Raw genomic sequence first — 19,513 nt, 5'->3', positions numbered from 1 at the left:
CTATGCTGCCATAAAAAAGGATGAGTTTGTGTCCTTTGTAGGGACATGGATGCAGCTGGAAACCATCATTCTCAGCAAACTATCGCAAGAACAGAAAACCAAACACCACATGTTCTCACTCATAGGTGGGAACTGAACAATGAGATCACTTGGACACAGGAAGAGGAACATCACACACCGGGTCCTATTGTGGGGAGGGGTGGGATAGCATTAGGAGATATACCTATTGTAAATGACGAGTTAATGGGTGCAGCACACCAACATGGCACATGTATACACATGTAACAAACCTGCACGTTGTGCACATGTACCCTAGAACTTAAAGTGTAATTTAAAAAAAAAAGTAAAAAAAAAAAAGTAGAATTATGTATTTGTTCCTTTTGACTGGTTTATTTTATTTAGCATAATGTGTTCAATGTTCATCTATGTTGTAGAATATAATAGAATTTCATTACTCTTTAAGGTTGAATAATATTCCATTATATGTGTATACCACATTTTATTGATCTGCTAATTTGTTGAGGATATTTGGGTTGTTTTTATCTTTCGGCTATTGTGAATAATACTTCTATGAACACTAGTGCTCAACACTTGGTAATATTTTACAGTTTTCCAATTGGTATTCACAACTGAGGTTGTTCTACAGTTTTATTTTTGTGACATCCTTATGAAACGCATGTATTTTTAAGAAGGTTCTTTATAAAACTGCATAAATCTAAAATAGTGTATTACACAAATTTATTTTCACAATGACTTACCTTAAAAAATGAAAATAAAAGTTACTCCTAATTCTTAAAAAAAAAAGTGAAGGCCAGGCACGGTGGCTCAAGCCTGTAATCCCAGCACTTTGGGAGGCCGAGACGGGCGGATCACGAGGTCAGGAGATCGAGACCATCCTGGCTAATACGGTGAAACCCCGTCTCTACTAAAAATACAAAAACTAGCCGGGCGAGGTGGCGGGCGCCTGTAGTCCCAGCTACTCGGGAGGCTGAGGCAGGAGAATGGCGGAAACCCGGGAGGCGGAGCTTGCAGTGAGCTGAGATCTGGCCACTGCACTCCAGTCCGGGCGACAGAGCGAGACTCCGCCTCAAAAAAAAAAAAAAAAAAAAAAAAAAGTGAAGATTACAAAAATTTTATCCATAAAATTATTAATACATAAAAATTGAATGTGCACATAGACGGAGACTAGAAAATCACTAGGATATACATACAATGAGAACATAAACAAAAGAAAATATTATCTTGACCACAGGTCATTAAAAAAAAAAATAAAAACAAGTCCAATGACTCCCCTTTCTGAAACCACTGAAACACAGCTATTTTGACTCAAAACTGATAAAAAGATGTAATTATATATATATTCAGAAACAGTATTCACTTAGGAAATTTTACCTAATTTTCAGCATTGATACCTATAAAATTTTATGCTTCACATATAAATGTATATATGTACATACATGTGTCCATATAAATATTTTATTTGCTTACCATTATATTTGTTTACTAAATTTGGATATACTTCTTTGTTTATTAAATAATTTAGACAATGAAAATAAAATTAATGTATACTCACCATTACAAGTTTAGAAAATTTAGAAAAAGAGAGAGCAGAAAATAAAAATCACTAATAATCTTACCCAGAGATATCCACTGTTAAACTTTTTGCATATGTCCCTTCAGATTTTTTTGCATGTATGTGTATTCAAAAATGGGATAATATTTTACTTTATTATCTGCTTTTTTCATTTAGTAACATATTATGGCTATGTTTCTATGGTAATACATATAGATACAAAGTCATTTTAAATTAGGTGTCTAACATTTTATCATCAGGAATTACTGTAATTTATTTTTTAAATTTTCTGTTAATGGTCATTTGATTTGATTCTATTTTTTAAACAACCATAAACAATGCTGAAATGAACATCTTTATGTGTGTATTTTTTGCTCTTGTTCAATAGCTTCCTTAGGATATATTCCTATATGTAATATTTAATTATAAAATATGTAATTTCTGAACTCCCTGGAAGTTTACACTTGAGTATCAAAAACACTAGTAGATGACAATTCTTTTGCTATTAGAACAGAAGACCATAGAATCAACCAATAACAGATACACAGTTTTTCTCATGGGTAAGTGACCTACATTGGTCACTTAATTCTTCATTATATTTTGGGAAAATAAATTTGTACCTAAAAACCATCTTTATGATGAGCTATGACTTATAAAAATCTACTATTTATCTTTCAAATTCCCTCTCATTACTTTTACTTCTTCTTTTGCCGGTATGAGGTCACTAATGGTAGATTTTATAAAACACACTAACAATTACATGGAAGTCATACAATTGATATTTTTAAAGTGTCTACAAAGAAGACTTTTGCAACTGTTTTATGGCTTTATTGTGAATGGGCAAGGGGTATAGTCTATCAAATAAGCATCATTCCTATCCTCAAGACACTTACATGTACTGGAAATAAGAAATCATTATCCATCGTTTGGAAAAATTTTTCTTTTAAGAAAATAATAGATGGAAAAGAAAAGAGAAGTCCAAGGCAAAAAAAAGTCATCTATTAAGATCTGCTATGTACCAAGAATGTAGTTAACTACTTGCTCATTAATTAAAGCCTCCCAACAATATTGAAGAAAGTAGATATCATTTATTATAGTTGTTTTCCATATGAAGAAGTGAAATTCAGACTGATGAAATGATTTGCACAAGGTGACACTACCAATAATTGATATAGTGAGTATTCAAACCTAGGTGACATACTTTTGACTCAACACAATAAGTTTTCAACAACTTGAGTGTCTCAGTGATAGAATGTGTTATCTCTGGAAGCAGTGAGCTTATTATCATGGGAAGTATGCTAGCAGATGTTAGTTGATCACATATCAGAGACATGAAAAATATTCCACTACTAATCGATGATTTCACTTGCTCATCTCTCTAGGCCTCTTCTAGAGGGCTAGATATTTTGTTGAATTGAAAAAAATGTACCATTTTTTTTTTTTTTTTTTTTTGAGACGGAGTCTCGCAGTCGCCCAGGCTGGAGTGCAGTGGCTGGATCTCAGCTCATTTTTAAACCATGGATATGTTATAAGCAAATATTAGACCACAGAATAATACTCAACTATTTTACACTTAAGGGAAACCATATATCACATATGAACATTATCTCTAATTTTAGAATACTAGAGAATCTCAGCAGTATTTGAAAGATCAAAATTTATATGATGCACGTTATTTTTGCTTTTAAACACTAGTTAGAATGTATGGTGCTAAACACATTTTAGCGTCTGTGGTGCTAAGAACACAATCATTTGATTAAACACGATCTCTTGATAAAGATTAGTTAGCACATGCTAGCCTAACAATTACTGAAATTCACATTTTTACACAGGTATCCTATTATTAAGTGATTTCTTAGATTTAATCTATCTGAAAAAAAGTCAAATGTTATATAAAATAATAATAAAAATAAATCTTCTCTTGATTTAGATAAAATAGTGTGCTTGTGTGCTAACGTATTCTACTACCCACCTTCCCCAGTTGCTTCTATTAAAAATAGTACTGTAAAAAGAAATAAAAATCAAAAATATAATATGCCTGTTGCAAAGCATTTCAGAGAAGCGTTTATGTGAAATTTAACAGTTCATGGAACAAAGAATACGACTGGAGGCAAGGAAAATTCTACCTCTGAAAATAAGTGAAACCTAGGTCGTCATTAGAGTTTGTGCATTCACTTTTGGGACATAGGATATGTTCAGGGCTGTGACTCATTTACATACATGACTATGGGGCCTGTATTTTGGGAGGGCTGTGGGGTGTTGGCTAAAGCCTTCCATGCTGGTAGTCAGGTTTTGCTAAGAGGAAGGTTGATTCTCTACTTACACCCCCTCAGATGGCTCTCTTTAGTGCATGTCTGTATGATTTGACCTAAGAGAAAGAAGAAATTGGTTAGCTTCTGTTATTCTATGTCAGCAGCATATTTTATTGAAAGGAGTATGGACTTCAAGAAAAGAAAAATTAGGGTTTGAAGCAGCTGAGAAGTCAACAAGCTACTTATTTTTTCTGAGCTTTTCTTCATCTATAAAATGGGCATAATAATACTTCACTGAGTTGTTTTGAGAATTAAATACAAAAAATGTTGACAGTAGTAAACTGCACATCATCTGATACACAGTTTAGAATGGAGTACATTTTAGTATCTTTTTTTTTTTTTTTTTTTTTTAGTTCTCTAATAAGGAGATGGTAAATACATTAAAAAAAATGTTTCCCTAGAGTTTGGCAGGTGATATTCCCACTTAGGAGGATAGCTATCAGATGCACTGGTGACAAAGCAGCTCCTGATGCAGACCCAGAGCTATGTGAACAAATATGAGGGGCTTGGAAGCAACCCAGGCATTAGGCAGGAGCAGTTTCCAGGGCTGTGAAGATGTTTGCTCTCCTCTACTCAGAAAGAGATCCTTTTAGGAGAAAGTGACACATGAGCTCTCCCTGTTTCCACAGACCCAGAGAAAGAGAATCTTGGATCAGGAAACCAGAGAACATTTACTCTGCCTTAGTGAATTCCTAAAGTCCTAGAAACTCTCTGTGGGTGGGTCTCTACTGCTATGAGGGACTCTGACCTGGCCCTCAGATCCCAGGAGGAAGAGAAACAAAAGCTTAGAAAGCAGGGCTGTAGGATGAGTGTTAGCCACTGATTTCAGAGCTATGTATTTTCCAGCAAATGGTCTAAGAACTATGCTTTATCTATCCAATATAGACAATGTACTCTATAATAAAATTCCTTATGAGTTAATTTTAATAGCTTTCATTTATAATTAAAATCTAGATGGCATTTATATATTGAAAAATGAATACAAGTTAACCTTAAGTATAAGAAGAAAATGACAGCCTTATAAAATACATTTTAACTATATATTATTTTTATATGAATGCACTTGAGATTAATCTAATATAGTCCATATATCTTGCAGTCTGTTCAATGTAACACACGATTATTAAAACTGATTTAGAAATAGGAGGGTGTTTATAAGATTATCTGTCACCATTGTATTGTAAAGCCTGAGCACTTGATTACTCTGCATGTTTGCAGTTGTGTAACGACAAGCACATCCCGTGGAGCTAATTACTGCCTCCACTTTACTTAAGTGATCCTCCATCCCATCAAGAAGATCTTCAACCTGATTCTTTGAAAAATGTGAGAATTTGAAGTAGTTCCAATGAAGGTGGTAAATTTCCTAACTTGAAAGCACTTTCTTATGATTACAGTGATAATGGTTAAAGAAATAAAACTTCAAAAATGATTCCACATGAAAGCAACTTAGAATATGAGTAATTATACCTTAATTACAATCCTCAGTGATCAAAAAGATAAACAAGGTTTCCCAAGCATCTTTCTGTGGGGCATGCACTCTAATGAGAAAGAGAAGCCGTGCATACTCTGATAAAAAGGCAAGAAAATTATATTTTTGAATTGCTGGCTGTGTTTCAGGCTATAAAGTTGAGCATTCCCAACCTGCAAATCTGAAATCCGAAAAGCTCCCAAATCTGAATTTTTTGAACCCCACATGACACCACAAGTAGAAAATTTTGACTGTATTTTGACAGGTCACAGTCAAAATACAGTCAAAAGTTTGTTTATGCACAAAATTATTAAAAAATGTATAAAATTACATTCATGTTTTGTATAGAAGGTGTATGTAAATAACAAATGAATTCCATGTTTAGATTTGGGTCCCAACTCCAAGATATTTCATTATATATATGCAAACATTCCAAATCCAAAAAAATCTGAAATCTGAAACACTTCTGGTCACAAGCATTTCAGATAAGGGATACCTAAACTGTAGCAGTACAGTGTATAATTTAATCTTGCTACGGTCTTATAGGGTGGTTATTAAAAATCTTAGTTTCTAGGTGAGGAAGTTGACATCAGAGAGGTCAGAAATTGCAAAGCTGGGACTTGAGACCAGGTTCATCTAACTTCAAAACCTGTTATCTGAAAGGATTCTAAAAATGCAAACCTGAGAGTGTGTGATGATGTAGAATATATTATCACATCACATATCCAGCTTTGCTGAAGAACAGGGTGTTCTACACAATATGAGGCATTGAATATAATTGAATCCTACGCCAATACTGATTTGTTTGGCATTTGAGTCTGATTTCAAGTGGGAAAATAGATGTGTTGTTTGTAAAACTTATGAATTAATAAGTTCTGAGAATCAAAAGGACTGACCTCAAACAAATTCAGGAAATTATATTTACTCTTATTTCTGTCTTAGTCCTGGAGAGTTGATGTTGTTGGGTAAGTTTCAAACTACTATATAACTGCTGAGAAAATTGGGGTGGGAGGAAAAAGAGGAAAGTGATTTCTATTAGTAAAACTAGTTGATGACCCATAGAGACTACTCAAACTTCGAGTGGGTTCATATTTAGAGGAATAAAGATGAGAGACCTCCAAATCTTTTCCTGATCCAATAAATATTTTGTTTATAATACATCTGACATTAGAAACGTGGAGGGGCGGGGAGAGCAAACAAAAATGCTGAGACAAAATGGGCAAGAGCATACAAAATGTAATGCTGACCTTTGATCTCCATTGCTTAAGATTTTATTCTCCTAATTGTCTTATGAGGTTTTAAGTAACAAACATAAATGTTCAAAAAACTACACAGCTCTGTTAAAGCCAGGCATAGCACTTGACTCAGTAGCCTTCCAAAGCAAAATTTTGCAGAAAGACAACATATACTATGTAAAACGGTGTTTTCTCTTGCTCATTTTAAATTTACCTCCCTTTAATTTCATTGCCTCTCCCTTCCCAATTGTCAAACAAAAGCAGTATGATCAGATTTCATCAAAATAACTTAGACCACTTAAATCAATGTGTATTAGACTTTTCTTCTTTCTTTGCCCTGGAATTTTATACTCTCTTTTAGTAACTACTCTTCTCTGGTACCAATTGACTGGTGCATTTGTTACGACCTGTATTCCAACTGACACACCACAACAATTCCAGGGAATACAGTGAATTTAACATTAAGTTTGTAAGATTAGCTGACATTCTAAGATTCTTAAAGAAAGGGCTTATGTGTATTTATCCTGGTATGACAACAGCAGCAAACATAATGTCTGTATCACAATGGGACAACGTGAGAGCTAAAATTTCATATATATCTACATATGTTAGACTTTTATGTACATGCCATCGCGTGTCTCTACAATCATTCTCTATTAGTGTTCTCATTTCTGTCAATGGGGAAACTGAGTAAGTTGCTTAAGATCAAGCAGCTGGTAAATAACAGAGCCAAGATTTGAATTCATGTCTGTCTGGCTTTTTTTTTTTTTTTTACCATGTGATTTGCCAACCACACTCAGTACCCAAAATATTATTTGTGGAGTGCCATTTTCATAGGGTTGTTTATCACACCTCTAATTAAACCTATCCTTGAGAGGGAAAAAAAATGCAACTCAGCAAAACTGTAATTCACAACTAGCCTAATGGCCAAGTGGAATGCTACATGCCATGGTCAATCACTTGGCAAATAAGTAGTGTGTGATGAAGAGGTAAAAACTGAGGCACACACAGAGCCAGCTCTGTTAATAATAATGCTTCTTTGGGGACTGAGTCTCCACTTTCATTTTAACTATCATTGTAGAAAAATGATAAATAAATGCAGTAGGTGGGATGGCAATATGATAGGTAGAAAGAGAATTAAGAAAAAATAATTTGTGAATTTGTTTACCACTAAAATACACTTAAAAGGCAGCTTTGTCCGAGTGGCACTTTTAACATTTACTTTTACTTTTAATAATCATGTTTACCATATTTTTATGGTTCAATGGCACTATATGCTTGAAGAATTTTAGAACATTAATGTCCAATGTTACCTAAGTCTAGCTGTGGACTTCACGCATGAGATACCATTCCAGCAGAGAAGCACTTCTAGCTTGAACATCCTCAGTATTGAGGAACTTACTATCACACTGGGCAGCCACTCTATCTTTGAATAAAGATAGAATGAATAAAATTAATAAGAAAAGAAATTCTTACCTTCACATTAATCAAATATCTGCATTCTTACAATTTCCCTGAAATTATTCTGTAAGCAGGCCTGAAAGAATTATGTGGCAACATATGTTGCTAGGCTGGTTCCTTGGGTTTTGGCAAAGTCCTCAGTGTTTGTCAGCATTTCTATGTGAGAGAACTGGCTACATAGTCTATCTTGGAGCTAATATCATACTTGTGTCACTAAACATATGTATGGAATTTTGAGAACTGTTTCTTAATTTTTCAGTTTTAAAATCTAATGCAAACCTGTATTTCAGAAAAAAAAGTATTGTTTGACCTTTTTGAAAACTATCGCTTAATTAACATGGGGCCTAGCCGAGTTAGAATAAAATAACTTCTCACTTGTTCCAACATAAGAGAAACAAGCAAGGTGTTCCTACTAAGGTCTCACTTAGACCCGCATATTCTTTTTAGTGATTGCAATGTTACTTCTTAGCCACCCAGGCCAATCCACCATAAAACAATCATTCTCCAACTTTCCTGGTCTTAAGAGTCACTTGGGGTGCTTGTTTAAAAGGCATATTTGTTGAGCTCTGCCTCCAGAAATACTGATTTAGTAGCATGGAGCCGAGGAATCTTCATTTTTCACCAGTGCTGGAAGTGAATCTGATGCAAGTGATTTGTAGACCACATTTTGAGAAAAATTCCCTAAAGTTAGCAGTTGTAATGATGCAGGTAGTTCATTCGGTTTTGTTTCAATACAAAACTGCAAGGATAATACTATTGGGTTTTCTAGATATAGGATCATGCCATCTGCAAACAGAGATAGTTTGACTTCCTCTCTTCCTATTTGGATGCTGTATTCGTCCGTTTTTCACACTGCTGTAAAGATACTACCTGAGACTGGGTTATTTATAAAGAAAAGAGGTTTAATTGACTCACAGTTCCACATGGCTGAGGAGGCCTCAGGAAACTTACAATCATGGTGGAAGGCAAAGGGGAAGCAAGGCACATCTTACATGGCAGCAGGAGAGAGAGAGAGTAAAAGGGGAAGTACCACACTTTAAGACCATCAGGTCTCATGAGAACTCACCCACAATCTCGAGAACAGCATGCGGGGAACCAACCCCATGATCCAATCACCTCCCATTAGGTCCCTCCCTTGACATGTCAGGATTACAATTCAAGATGAGATTTGGTTGGGAACACAGCCAAACCATAGCAGATGCCCTTTATTTCTTTCTCTTGCCTGATTGCACCAGCCAGAACTTCTGATACTATGTTGAATAGGAGTAGGGAAGGCATGCTTGTCTTGTGCTGATTTTCAAGGAGAATGCTTCCAGCTTTGCCCATTAAAAAGAATGAGATTATATCCTTTGCAGGGACATGGATGGATCTGGAGACCATTATTCTTAGCAAACTAACACAGGAACAGGAAAACAAATTCTGCATGTTCTTACTTATAAGTGGGAGCTAAATGACAAGAACACATGGACACACAGAAGGGAACAACACACACTGGGGCCTTTTGGAGGATGGAGGGTGGGAGGAGGGAGAGAGTCAGGAAAAATAATGGCTACTAGGCTTCATGCCTAGCTGATGAAATAATCTGGACAACAAACCTCCATGACACAAGTTTACCTATGCAGCAAGCATACTTGTATCCCTGAACATAAAATAAAAGTTAAAAAAAAAAAGAAAATTGCAAGGATGGTAAGATTTGGGGCCCTTTCATAACTTTTCAAATATGTCAACTGAGAATATCAAAATGAATCACCAGGCTTTTTTGTTTGGGGTGTGTGCCTGTGTGTTTGTCACAAAATACACATACTTTTCAACTGTGCCTGCCTTACACTAAGATAGTCACTATATGCAGCTGTATAGGCCCAGCTATATACATATATAGGTATATGTGTGTGTGTGTGTGTGGCGGGGGGCTCCACACAAGTTTGGTGTCAATACTGAAGTGAGGCACACATCTCTGTATCTGCTATAAAACACACACAAGAAAAATGAATAGATTTGGATCTGATATGGCCTTCCACTTCTGCTCTGAACTTTAGTTATAGGGAAGAAAATAATACTTAGTAAGAGTAATACATCAAATAGTGATTGGAAAACCAACTATTTGTGAAATAGTCTGATAAGTATTATGGGATACATAGAGATGATTAACACACAGTTCTTGCCAAATTGGAGCCTACAACTTAGCAAAAGTTGTTAATCACTTTGGTCAGGTGAATGTTTCACTGAATAAGAAATATGAGTGTATTAAGTCATCAGATTCTTTAATGCTTTGAAGTGCTTCATACTGAGCTCTACATAAAGTAGAAACTTCGTGTGTGTGTGTGTGTGTGTGTGTGTGTGTGTGTGTGTGTGTGTGTGTGTCTATATATATATTTGAAGACAGGGTCTTACTATCTTGCCAAGGCTGGTCTCAAACACCTATGCTCTAGCAATCCTCTGGCCTCAGCCTCCTGAGTAGCTGGGACTACAGGCACATGCCTGGTGTATAGAAAAACTTCACTGGCATCCAAGATGGCTGAATAGGAAGAGCTCCGGTCTGCAGCCCCAGTGAGATTGATGCAGAAAATGGGTGATTTCTGCATTTCCAACTGAGGTACCTGGTTCATCTCATTGAGACTGGTTGTACAGTAGGTGCAGCCCACAGAGGGTGAGCTCAAGCAGGGCAGGACATTGCCTAACCCAGGAAGCACAAGGGGTTGGGGGATTTCCCTTTCCTAGCCAAGGGAAGATGTGACAGATTGTACCTGGAGAAATGGTACACTCCTGACCAAATACTGCACTTTTCCCATGGTCTTTAGCAACTGGCAGACCAGGAGATAACCTTCCATGCCTGGCTTGGCGGGTCCCACACCCACGGAGCCTTGCTCACTGCTAGCGCAGCAGTGTGAGATCAACCTGCAATGCTGCAGCTTGATGCAGGGAGGGGCATCCATCATTGCTGAGACTTGAGTAGCTCACAGTGTAAACAAAGCGGCTGGGAAGCTCCAACTTGGTAGAGCCCACCGCAGCTCAGCCTCTCTAGATTCCACCTCTGGGGGAAGGCCACAGCAGAATAAAAGGCAGCAGACAGCTTCTGCAGACTCAAAAGTCCCTGTCTGACAGCTCTGAAGAGAGCAGTGGTTCTCTCAGCACAGCATTCACGCTCTGAGAACAGACAGACTTCCTCCTCAAGCAGGTCCCTGCCCTCTGCGTAGCCTGACTGGGAGACACCTCCCAGTAGGGTCAACAGACACCTCAAACAGGTGGTTGCCGCTCTGGGACAAAGCTTCCAGAAAAAGGATCAGGCAGCAATATTTGCTGTTCTGCAGCCTCTGCTAGTGATACCCAGGCAAACAGGGTCTGGAGTGGGCCTCCAGCTAACTCCAACAGACCTGCAGCTGAGGGGCTTGACTATTAGAAGGAAAACTAACAAACAGAAAGGAATAGCATCTACACCAACAAAAAGGACATCAACACCAAAACCCCATCTGTATCAGTCACCAACATCAAAGACCAAAGGTAGATAAAACCACAAAAATGGGTAGAAACCAGAGCAGAAAAGTGGAAAATTCCAAAAAACCAGAATTTCCCCTCTCCTCCAAAGGATCATGGCTCCTTGCCACAAGGGAACAAAACTGGACAGAGAATGAGTGTAATGAGGTCGGTAATAACAAACTCCTCTGAGCTAAATGAGCATGTTCTAACCCATCTCAAGGAAGCTAAAAACCTTGAAAAAAGATTAGATGAATGGCTAACTAGAATAAATGGTGTAGAGAAGACCTTACATAACCTGATGCAGCTGAAAACCAAAGCATGAGAACTTCATGATGCATGCACAAGCATTAATCGCAGATTTGAGCAAGTAGAAAAAAGGATATCAGTGATCAAAGATCAAATTACTGAAATAAAGCAAGAAGACAAAATTGGAGAAAAAAAAAGTGAAAAGAAGTGAACAAAGCCTCCAAAAAATATGGGACTATGTGAAAAGACAAAACATATGTTTCATTGGTGTACCAGAAAGTTATGGGGAAAATGGAACCAAGTTAGAAAACACTCTTCAGGATATTATCCAGGAGAACTTCCCTAACCTAGCAAGGCAGGCCAACATTCAAATTCAGGAAATACAGAGAACACCACAAAGATACTCCTCGAGAAGAGCAACCTCAAGACACATAATCATCAGATTCACCAAGGTTGAAATGAAGGAAAAAATGTTAAGGGCAGCCAGAGAGAAAGGTCAGGTTACCCACAAAGGGAAGTCCATTAGACTAAGCAGATCTCTTGGTAGAAACACTACAAACAAGAAGAGAGTGGGGGCCAATATTCAACATTTTTAAAGAAAAGAATTTTCAACCCAGAATCTCATATCCAGCCAAACTATGCTTCATAAATGAAGAAGAAATAAAATCCTTTACAGACAAGCAAATGTTGAGAGATTTTGTCACCACCAGGCCTGCCTTACAAGAGCTTGTGAAGGAAGCACTAACCATGGAAAGGAACAACTGGTACCAGCCACTGCAAAAACATACCAAATTGTAAAGACTATCAATGCTATGAAGAAACTGCACAATTAATGAGCAAAATAACCAGCTAATATCACAATGACTGGATCAAATTCAAAGATAACAATATTAACCTTAAATATAAATGGGCTAAATGCCCCTATTAAAAGACATAGACTGGCAAATTGGATAAAGAGCCAAGACCCATCGGTGCGCTGTATTCAGGAGACCCATCTCACGTGCAAAGATGCACATAAGGCTCAAAATAAAGGGACAGAGGAAGATCTACTAAAGAAATGGAAAGCAAAAAAAAAGCAGGGTTGCAATCCTAGTCTCTGATAAAACAGACTTTAAACCAACAAAGATCAAAAGAGACAAAGAAGGCCACTACATAATGGTAAAGGGATCAATTCAACAAGAAGAGATAACTATCCTAAATATATATGCACCCAATACAGGAGCACCCAGATTCATAAAGCAAGTCCTTAGAGACCTACAAAGAGACTTAGACTCCCACACAACAATAATGATAGAGTTTAACACCCCACTGTCAGTATTAGACAGATCAACGAGACAGAAAGTTAACAAGGATATGCAGGACTTGAACTTAGTTCTGGACAAAGTGGACATAATAGACATCTACAGAACTTTCCACCCCAAATCAACCGAGTAGACATTCTTCTGAGCACCACATTGTACTCATTCTAAAATTGACCACATAATTGGAAGCAAACCACTCCTCAGCAAATGTAAAGGAACAGAAATCATAACAAACTGTCTCTCAGACCACAGTGCAATCAAACTAGAACTCAGGATTAAGAAACTCACTCAAAACTGCACAACTACATGGAAACTGAACAACCTGTTCCTGACTAACTACTGAGTAAATAACAAAATGAAGGCAGAAATAAAGAAGTTCTTCGAAACCAATGAGAACAAAGACAAAATGTACCAGAATCTCTGGGATACATTTAAAACAGTGTGTAGAGGGAAACTCAAAGCACTAAATGCTCACAAGAGAAAGGAGGAAAGATCTAAAATCGACACCCTAACATCACAACTAAAAAAACTAAAGAAGCAAGAGCAAACAAATTCAAAAGCTGCAGAAGACAAGAAATAACTAAGATCAGAGCAGAACTGAAGGCGATAGAGACACAAAAAACCCTTCAAAAAAATCAGTGAAGCCAGGAGCTGGTTTTTTGAAAAGATCAATAAAATAGACTGCTAGCAAGACTAATAAAGAAGAAAAGAGAGAAGAATGAAATAGATACAATAAAAAATGATAAAGGGGATATCACCAGCAATCCCACAGAAATACAAACTACCATCAGAGAATACTATAAACACCTCTATGCCAATAAACCAGAAAATCTAGAAGAAATGGATAATGTTCCTGGACACATACACCATCCGAAGACTAAACCAGGAAGAAGTTGAATCTCTGAATAGACTAAAAACAGGTTCTGAAATTGAGGCAATAATAGCCTGCCAAGTAAAAAAAGTCTAGGACCAGACAGATTCACAGTCAAGTTCTACCAGAGGTGCAAAGAGGAACTGGTACCATTCCTTTGGAAACTTTTCCAATTGATAGAAAAAGAGGGAATCTTCTCTAACTCATTTTATGAGGCCAGCATCATCCTGATACCAAAGCCTGGCAGAGACACAACAAAAGAGAATTTTATGCCAATATCCTTGATGAACACTGATGCAAAAATCCTCAATAAAATACTAGCAAACTGAATCCAGCAGCACATCAAAAAGCTTATCCCGTTGGCTTCCTCCCTGGGATGCAAGGTTGGTTCAACATATGCAAATCAATAAATGTAATCCATCACATAAACAGAACCAACAACAAAAATCACATGATTATTTCAGTAGATGCAGAAAAGGCCTTTGACAAAATTCAACAGCCCTTCACGCTAAAAACTTTCAATAAACTAGGTATTGATGGAATGTATCTCAAAATAATAAGAGCTATTTATGACAAACCCACAGCCAATATCATACTGAATGGGCAAAAACTGGAAGAATTCCCTTTGAAAACTGGTACAAGACAGGGATGTCCTCTCTCACCACTCCTATTCAACATAGTGTTGGAAGTTCTGGCTAGGGCAGTCAGGCAAGAGAATGAAATAAAGGGTATTCAATTAGGAAGAGAGGAAATCCAATTGTCTCTGTTTGCAGATGACATGATTGTATATTTAGAAAACCCCATCATCTCAGCCCAAAATCTCCTTAAGCTGATAAACAACTTCAGCAAAGTCTTGGGATACAAAATCAATGTGCAAAAACCACTAGCACTCCTATACACCAATATTAGACAAACAGAGAGCCAAATCATGAGTGAACTCCCATTCACAATTACTACAAAGAGAATAAAATACCTAGGAATCCAATTTACTAGGGATGTGAAGGACCTCTTTAACCAGAACTACAAACCACTGCTCAATGAAATAAAGAGGACACAAACAAATGGAAGAATATTCTACGCTCACAGATAGGAAGAATCAATATCATGGAAATCGCCACACCACCCAAGATAATTTATAGATTTAATGCTATTCTCACCAAGTTACTGCTGACTTTCTTCACAGAATTGGAAAAAACTACTTTAAAATTCATATGGAACCAAAAAAGAGCCCGCATAGCCAAGACAATCCTAAGCAAAAAGAACAAACCTGGAGGCATCACGCTACCTAACTTCAAATTATACTACAAGGCTACTTAACCAAAACAGCATGTACTGGTACCAAAACAGAGATATAGACCAATGGAACAGAACAGAGGCCTCAGAAATAACACCACACATCTACAACCATCTGATCTTTGACAAATCTGACAAAAACAAGCAATGGGGAAAGGATTCCCTATATAATAAATGGTGCTGGAAAACTGGCTAGCCATATGTAGAAAGCTGAAACTGGATCCCTTCCTTATACCATATACAAAAATTAACTCAAGATGGACTAATGACTCAAATGTAAGACCTAACACCACAAAAACCCTAGAAGAAAACCTAGGCAATACCATTTAGGACACAGGCATGGGCAAAGACTTCATGACTAAAACACCAAAAGCAACGGCAACAAAAGCCAGAATTGACACATGGGATCTAATTAAACTAAACACAACAAAAGAAACTATCATCAGAGTGAAGAGGCAACCTACAGAATGGGACAAAATCTTTGCAATCTACCCATCAGACAAAGGGCCAATATCCAAAATCTACAAAGAACTTAAACAAATTTACAAGAAAAAAACAAATAATCCCATCAAAAAGTGGGCAAAGGTTATGAACAGACACTTCTCAAAAGATGATACTTAATGCAGCCAACAGACATATGAAAAAATGCTCATCATCACTGGTCATCAGAGAAATGCAAATCAAAACCACAATGAGATACCATATCACGCCAGTTAGAATGGCAATCATTAAAAAGTTAAGAAACAACAGATACTGGAGACGATGTGGAGAAATAGCAACACTTTTACACTATTGGTGGGAGTGTAAATTAGTTCAACCATTGTGGAAGACAGTGTGTGGCAATTCCTCAAGGATCTAGAACTAGAAATGCCATGTGACCCAGAGATCCCATTAGTGGGTATATACCTAAAGGATTATAAATCATGCCACAATAAAGACACATGCACACGTATGTTTATTGTGGCACTATGCATAATAGAAAAGACTTGGAACCAACCAAATGTCCATCAATGATAGACTGGATTAAGAAAATGTGGCACATATACACCATGGAATACTATGCAGCCATAGAAAAGGATGAGTTCATGTCCTTTGCAGGGACATTGATGAAGCAGGAAACCATCAATCTCAGCAAACTGTCACAAGGACAGAAAACCAAACACCACCTGTTCTCACTCATAAGTGAACAATGAGAACACATGGACATAGGGCAGGGAACGTCACATGCAGGGTCCTGTTGGGGGGTGGGGGGCTGGGTGAGGGATAGCATTAGGAGAAATACCTAATGTAAATGATGAGTTGACGGGTGCAGCAAATCAACATGGCACATGTATACCTATGTAACAAATCAGAGCATTGTGCACATGTACCCTAGAACTTGAAGTATAATAATAATAAAACAGACTTACAATCAACAGAGAGTTTGAAGTACATTTAAATTAAAAGTATTATTAAAAAATTCTAAAAGAAAGGAAAAACTTCACTGGCATAGTAAAATAGCACATGGGAAAAAAAACCCTCTCTATTTGCTAAGTCAATATTCTTACAACTGATGTTGCTTATATGTCATTGTTGTTAGATCTGAGAGTGGAAGGAAATAATTTGCAGTTATTGTTATAATGAAAAAAATGCAATTATCTAAAGATTCCTACCATTTTCTCACTACTCCTTAAGCACATTTATTCATTATAATGTAAAGGAAGGTGTCCTTACTTGTGGTCTCACCATTCATCTCTTTAAGTTCATTGTTGATTCCAACATCTATGGAACTCATTATTTTGTCAATCTGTAAGAAGCAAAAACCATTTAAATGGATTGTTACATTCACTTTTAACATTGCATTTGAAAATAACTTTCAAATGAAGGGAGCAAATATTTTTGATGTTATTACCACAGTGTTCCCCAGTTAAGAGACGGATACAGAAAGATTTAAAGGGAAGCAAGTATCTTTGGAATTGTTTTATTACAATGTAAAGTATGTTCCCCTTTCTTAAACTTTCAAAATTAGGTTGCTTTTCTTTGTGTTTCTTGAAATAAACTTTGTACTTGGATAGACTGGTCATTTAGGAACTGTGTACTCTTCAAACTCAGAAGGGCTATAGATAAATTCATGTGACAAAGTCTTTGCTCTCTGGCATCCTTCTTCTTCTGCCTAAGAACATGCATCCCATCTAACTGGTAAAGGAGCGGGTTTCAGGGTGTGGAGAGCATGGCCACAGGAGCAAAGTTTTTTGTTTTTTGTTTTGACGGAATCTCACTGTGTTGCCTAGGCTACAGTGCAGTGGCACCATCTCAGCTCACTGCAATCTCCGCCTCCCAGGTCCAAGTGAGTCTTGTGTCTCAGCCTCCCAAGTAGCTGCGATTACAGGTGTGTGCCACCACACCTGGGTAATTTTTGTGTTTTTAGTAGAGACGGGGTTTTGCCTTGTTAACCAGGATGTTTTTGAACTGCTGGCCTCAAGTGATCTACCTGCCTCGGTGTCCCAAAGTGCTGGGATTATAGGCATGAGCCACCATGCCTGGCCTGGAGCTAAGTTCTAACCAAATGGTTTGACCAGCCACAAGCTAATTAGTGGCATCCAATCACCAGCATCTAGGCACGAAAACAATGATAAGATCTAAGCTAAATGTTAATTAATCTTGCCTCTACAAAAGGATTTCAGATGTTATTCACTAAATTAATAAATAAAAGAAATGGCTATACTTGAAAAACTAACCATCTACAAGTATGGAATTTAAAGGAAGACATGACTGTCTAAGCTATAGCAATTTGGGGCTTAATGCTTCTCTTGATGTTAGCAACCTGAATAAGACAGCAGGTTTCAAAAAGGACAATGGGCATTACTTAAATGTCCCAGTTTATTCACCCTGAAACAGATGCAGAGATATTAAGTGATTTTCTCAAACAGCTCAATTCAGAATATCACTATCAGATCACATCCATTTCTAGTTCTCCAAATACTATAATGATCTATTGTGCTTCTAAACCTAATCTAACTGGCACAGTCTTTTGAGAGACAATATGTGATGTGTTAGAATGAAATACCAAGAGAGACTGTATGAAATTAAAGACTTTGTCTTTAAGTAGAATTTAAATTGGTGATATGTGAACCTCAAGCATTTTTTTCCTTATTTCCCTGATAGCTGCAAAAGGGAAATATCAAATGATGTGTGTTTATTGTGTGGTGGTTGGAGAAGAGCTGGGACACTTTATTTACCATGAAGATTCTAAGGAGCTCTTCTGAAAATATAAGATACTTTAAAGAAGGGAGACAAGCTAACAAAGAGTTTGGCAAGTAGCAAAACAACACAGAGAAAAATACCAAGCTTTTTCTCTATTTGTCAGCTGCAGTGCTTGGTAGGACAAGCTGTGAATATTCTCTTGTACCTCATAGCTAGTTATTACTTCTGCTTGATACCAATTTCTATAGAAACAATAGATTAACCCACATGTGTGGAACTGTGTTTGTTTTTATACTTGCTGTGAAATTACCATGCATTACCCACAGAACCATTTCATTCCAGTTGGAGCTGTATGGATTTTTTTTTTTGTTTGCTTTTGAAAGACCTAAACAGCTGAAAATCCTTCCCCCAAACCTCCCTCGACTCCAAAGCCTTATAGGATGAACAGCAAGAAGAACAAAGCTTACTTCTTCCCACTCCGATGTGAAGGATGGTGTTCTTTCAGAATTCCCTTTAGAACTGTGTTCAGCAGCGGAAGATTCACTCCAGTTAACTCGTGATGTTTTCTCATTGGAAGGATAGGCAATGAGATCAGAATCAGATTTAGAGACATTTTTTGACAAATGCATGTCGATCAAGGCTTTAGGCAATGACCTTATTCTCCCCAGAGTACAGGCTCTCTCCACAAATCCCCCTGTGTTCATAACCCACTGGTCCCCATTCCGAGATCCACTCCTGGTTGATCTTGTGCCAACAATGGTATGGTTTTCAAGTTGGTTGCTTTTTTTGTGAAAAATTGTTCTACTGACCACTTTGGGTTTAATTTTCTTTACCAAAGGTTCTGAGTTATTTTCTATTGGAGACTGCTTGAAAGGCAAAGGACTGTTTGCCAAACTGACTTCATCTTGTCCTTTTTCACATTGTTCTCTTTTCCCATAGAGGTGAAATGGATTTTCAGGGGACTCACAGGCTGGAGAGGATCCATGGAGCAGGCCTGCAAATTGCCCAGGATCATATTCTTTTGGGGGATCTTTGTCATCCTGTTGGGAGAGCTCATCTGCAAAAGGAAGGAAGGGATATTAGGGTTTATAAAGGG

General features: G+C 37.2%; 1 protein-coding gene across 10 annotated transcripts in view; it reads right to left on the bottom strand.

The window, feature by feature from the left end:
* ANKS1B (ankyrin repeat and sterile alpha motif domain containing 1B) overlaps positions 1 to 19,513 on the bottom strand; it is a 1,305,582-nt gene that overhangs the window by 506,693 nt on the left and 779,376 nt on the right. For all 10 annotated transcript variants that reach the window (XR_004439654.1, XM_033220935.1, XM_033220933.1 and 7 more), the window contains exons 13-14: positions 18,885 to 19,474; positions 16,948 to 17,020 (exon numbers count right to left, since the gene is read on the bottom strand). Coding sequence is in view for 9 of the 10 variants with exons in the window: in XM_033220935.1 (XP_033076826.1) it covers positions 16,948 to 17,020; positions 18,885 to 19,474 (663 nt within the window). In the remaining variant the exon portion in view is untranslated. The remainder of the gene's footprint in view (positions 1 to 16,947; positions 17,021 to 18,884; positions 19,475 to 19,513) is intronic.

Source organism: Trachypithecus francoisi, unplaced genomic scaffold (assembly GCF_009764315.1).
Source record: "Trachypithecus francoisi isolate TF-2019V2 unplaced genomic scaffold, Tfra_2.0 Lachesis_group11, whole genome shotgun sequence".
NCBI classification, from domain to species: domain Eukaryota; kingdom Metazoa; phylum Chordata; class Mammalia; order Primates; family Cercopithecidae; genus Trachypithecus; species Trachypithecus francoisi.
This window is presented reverse-complemented; position numbering and strand designations above follow the sequence as displayed.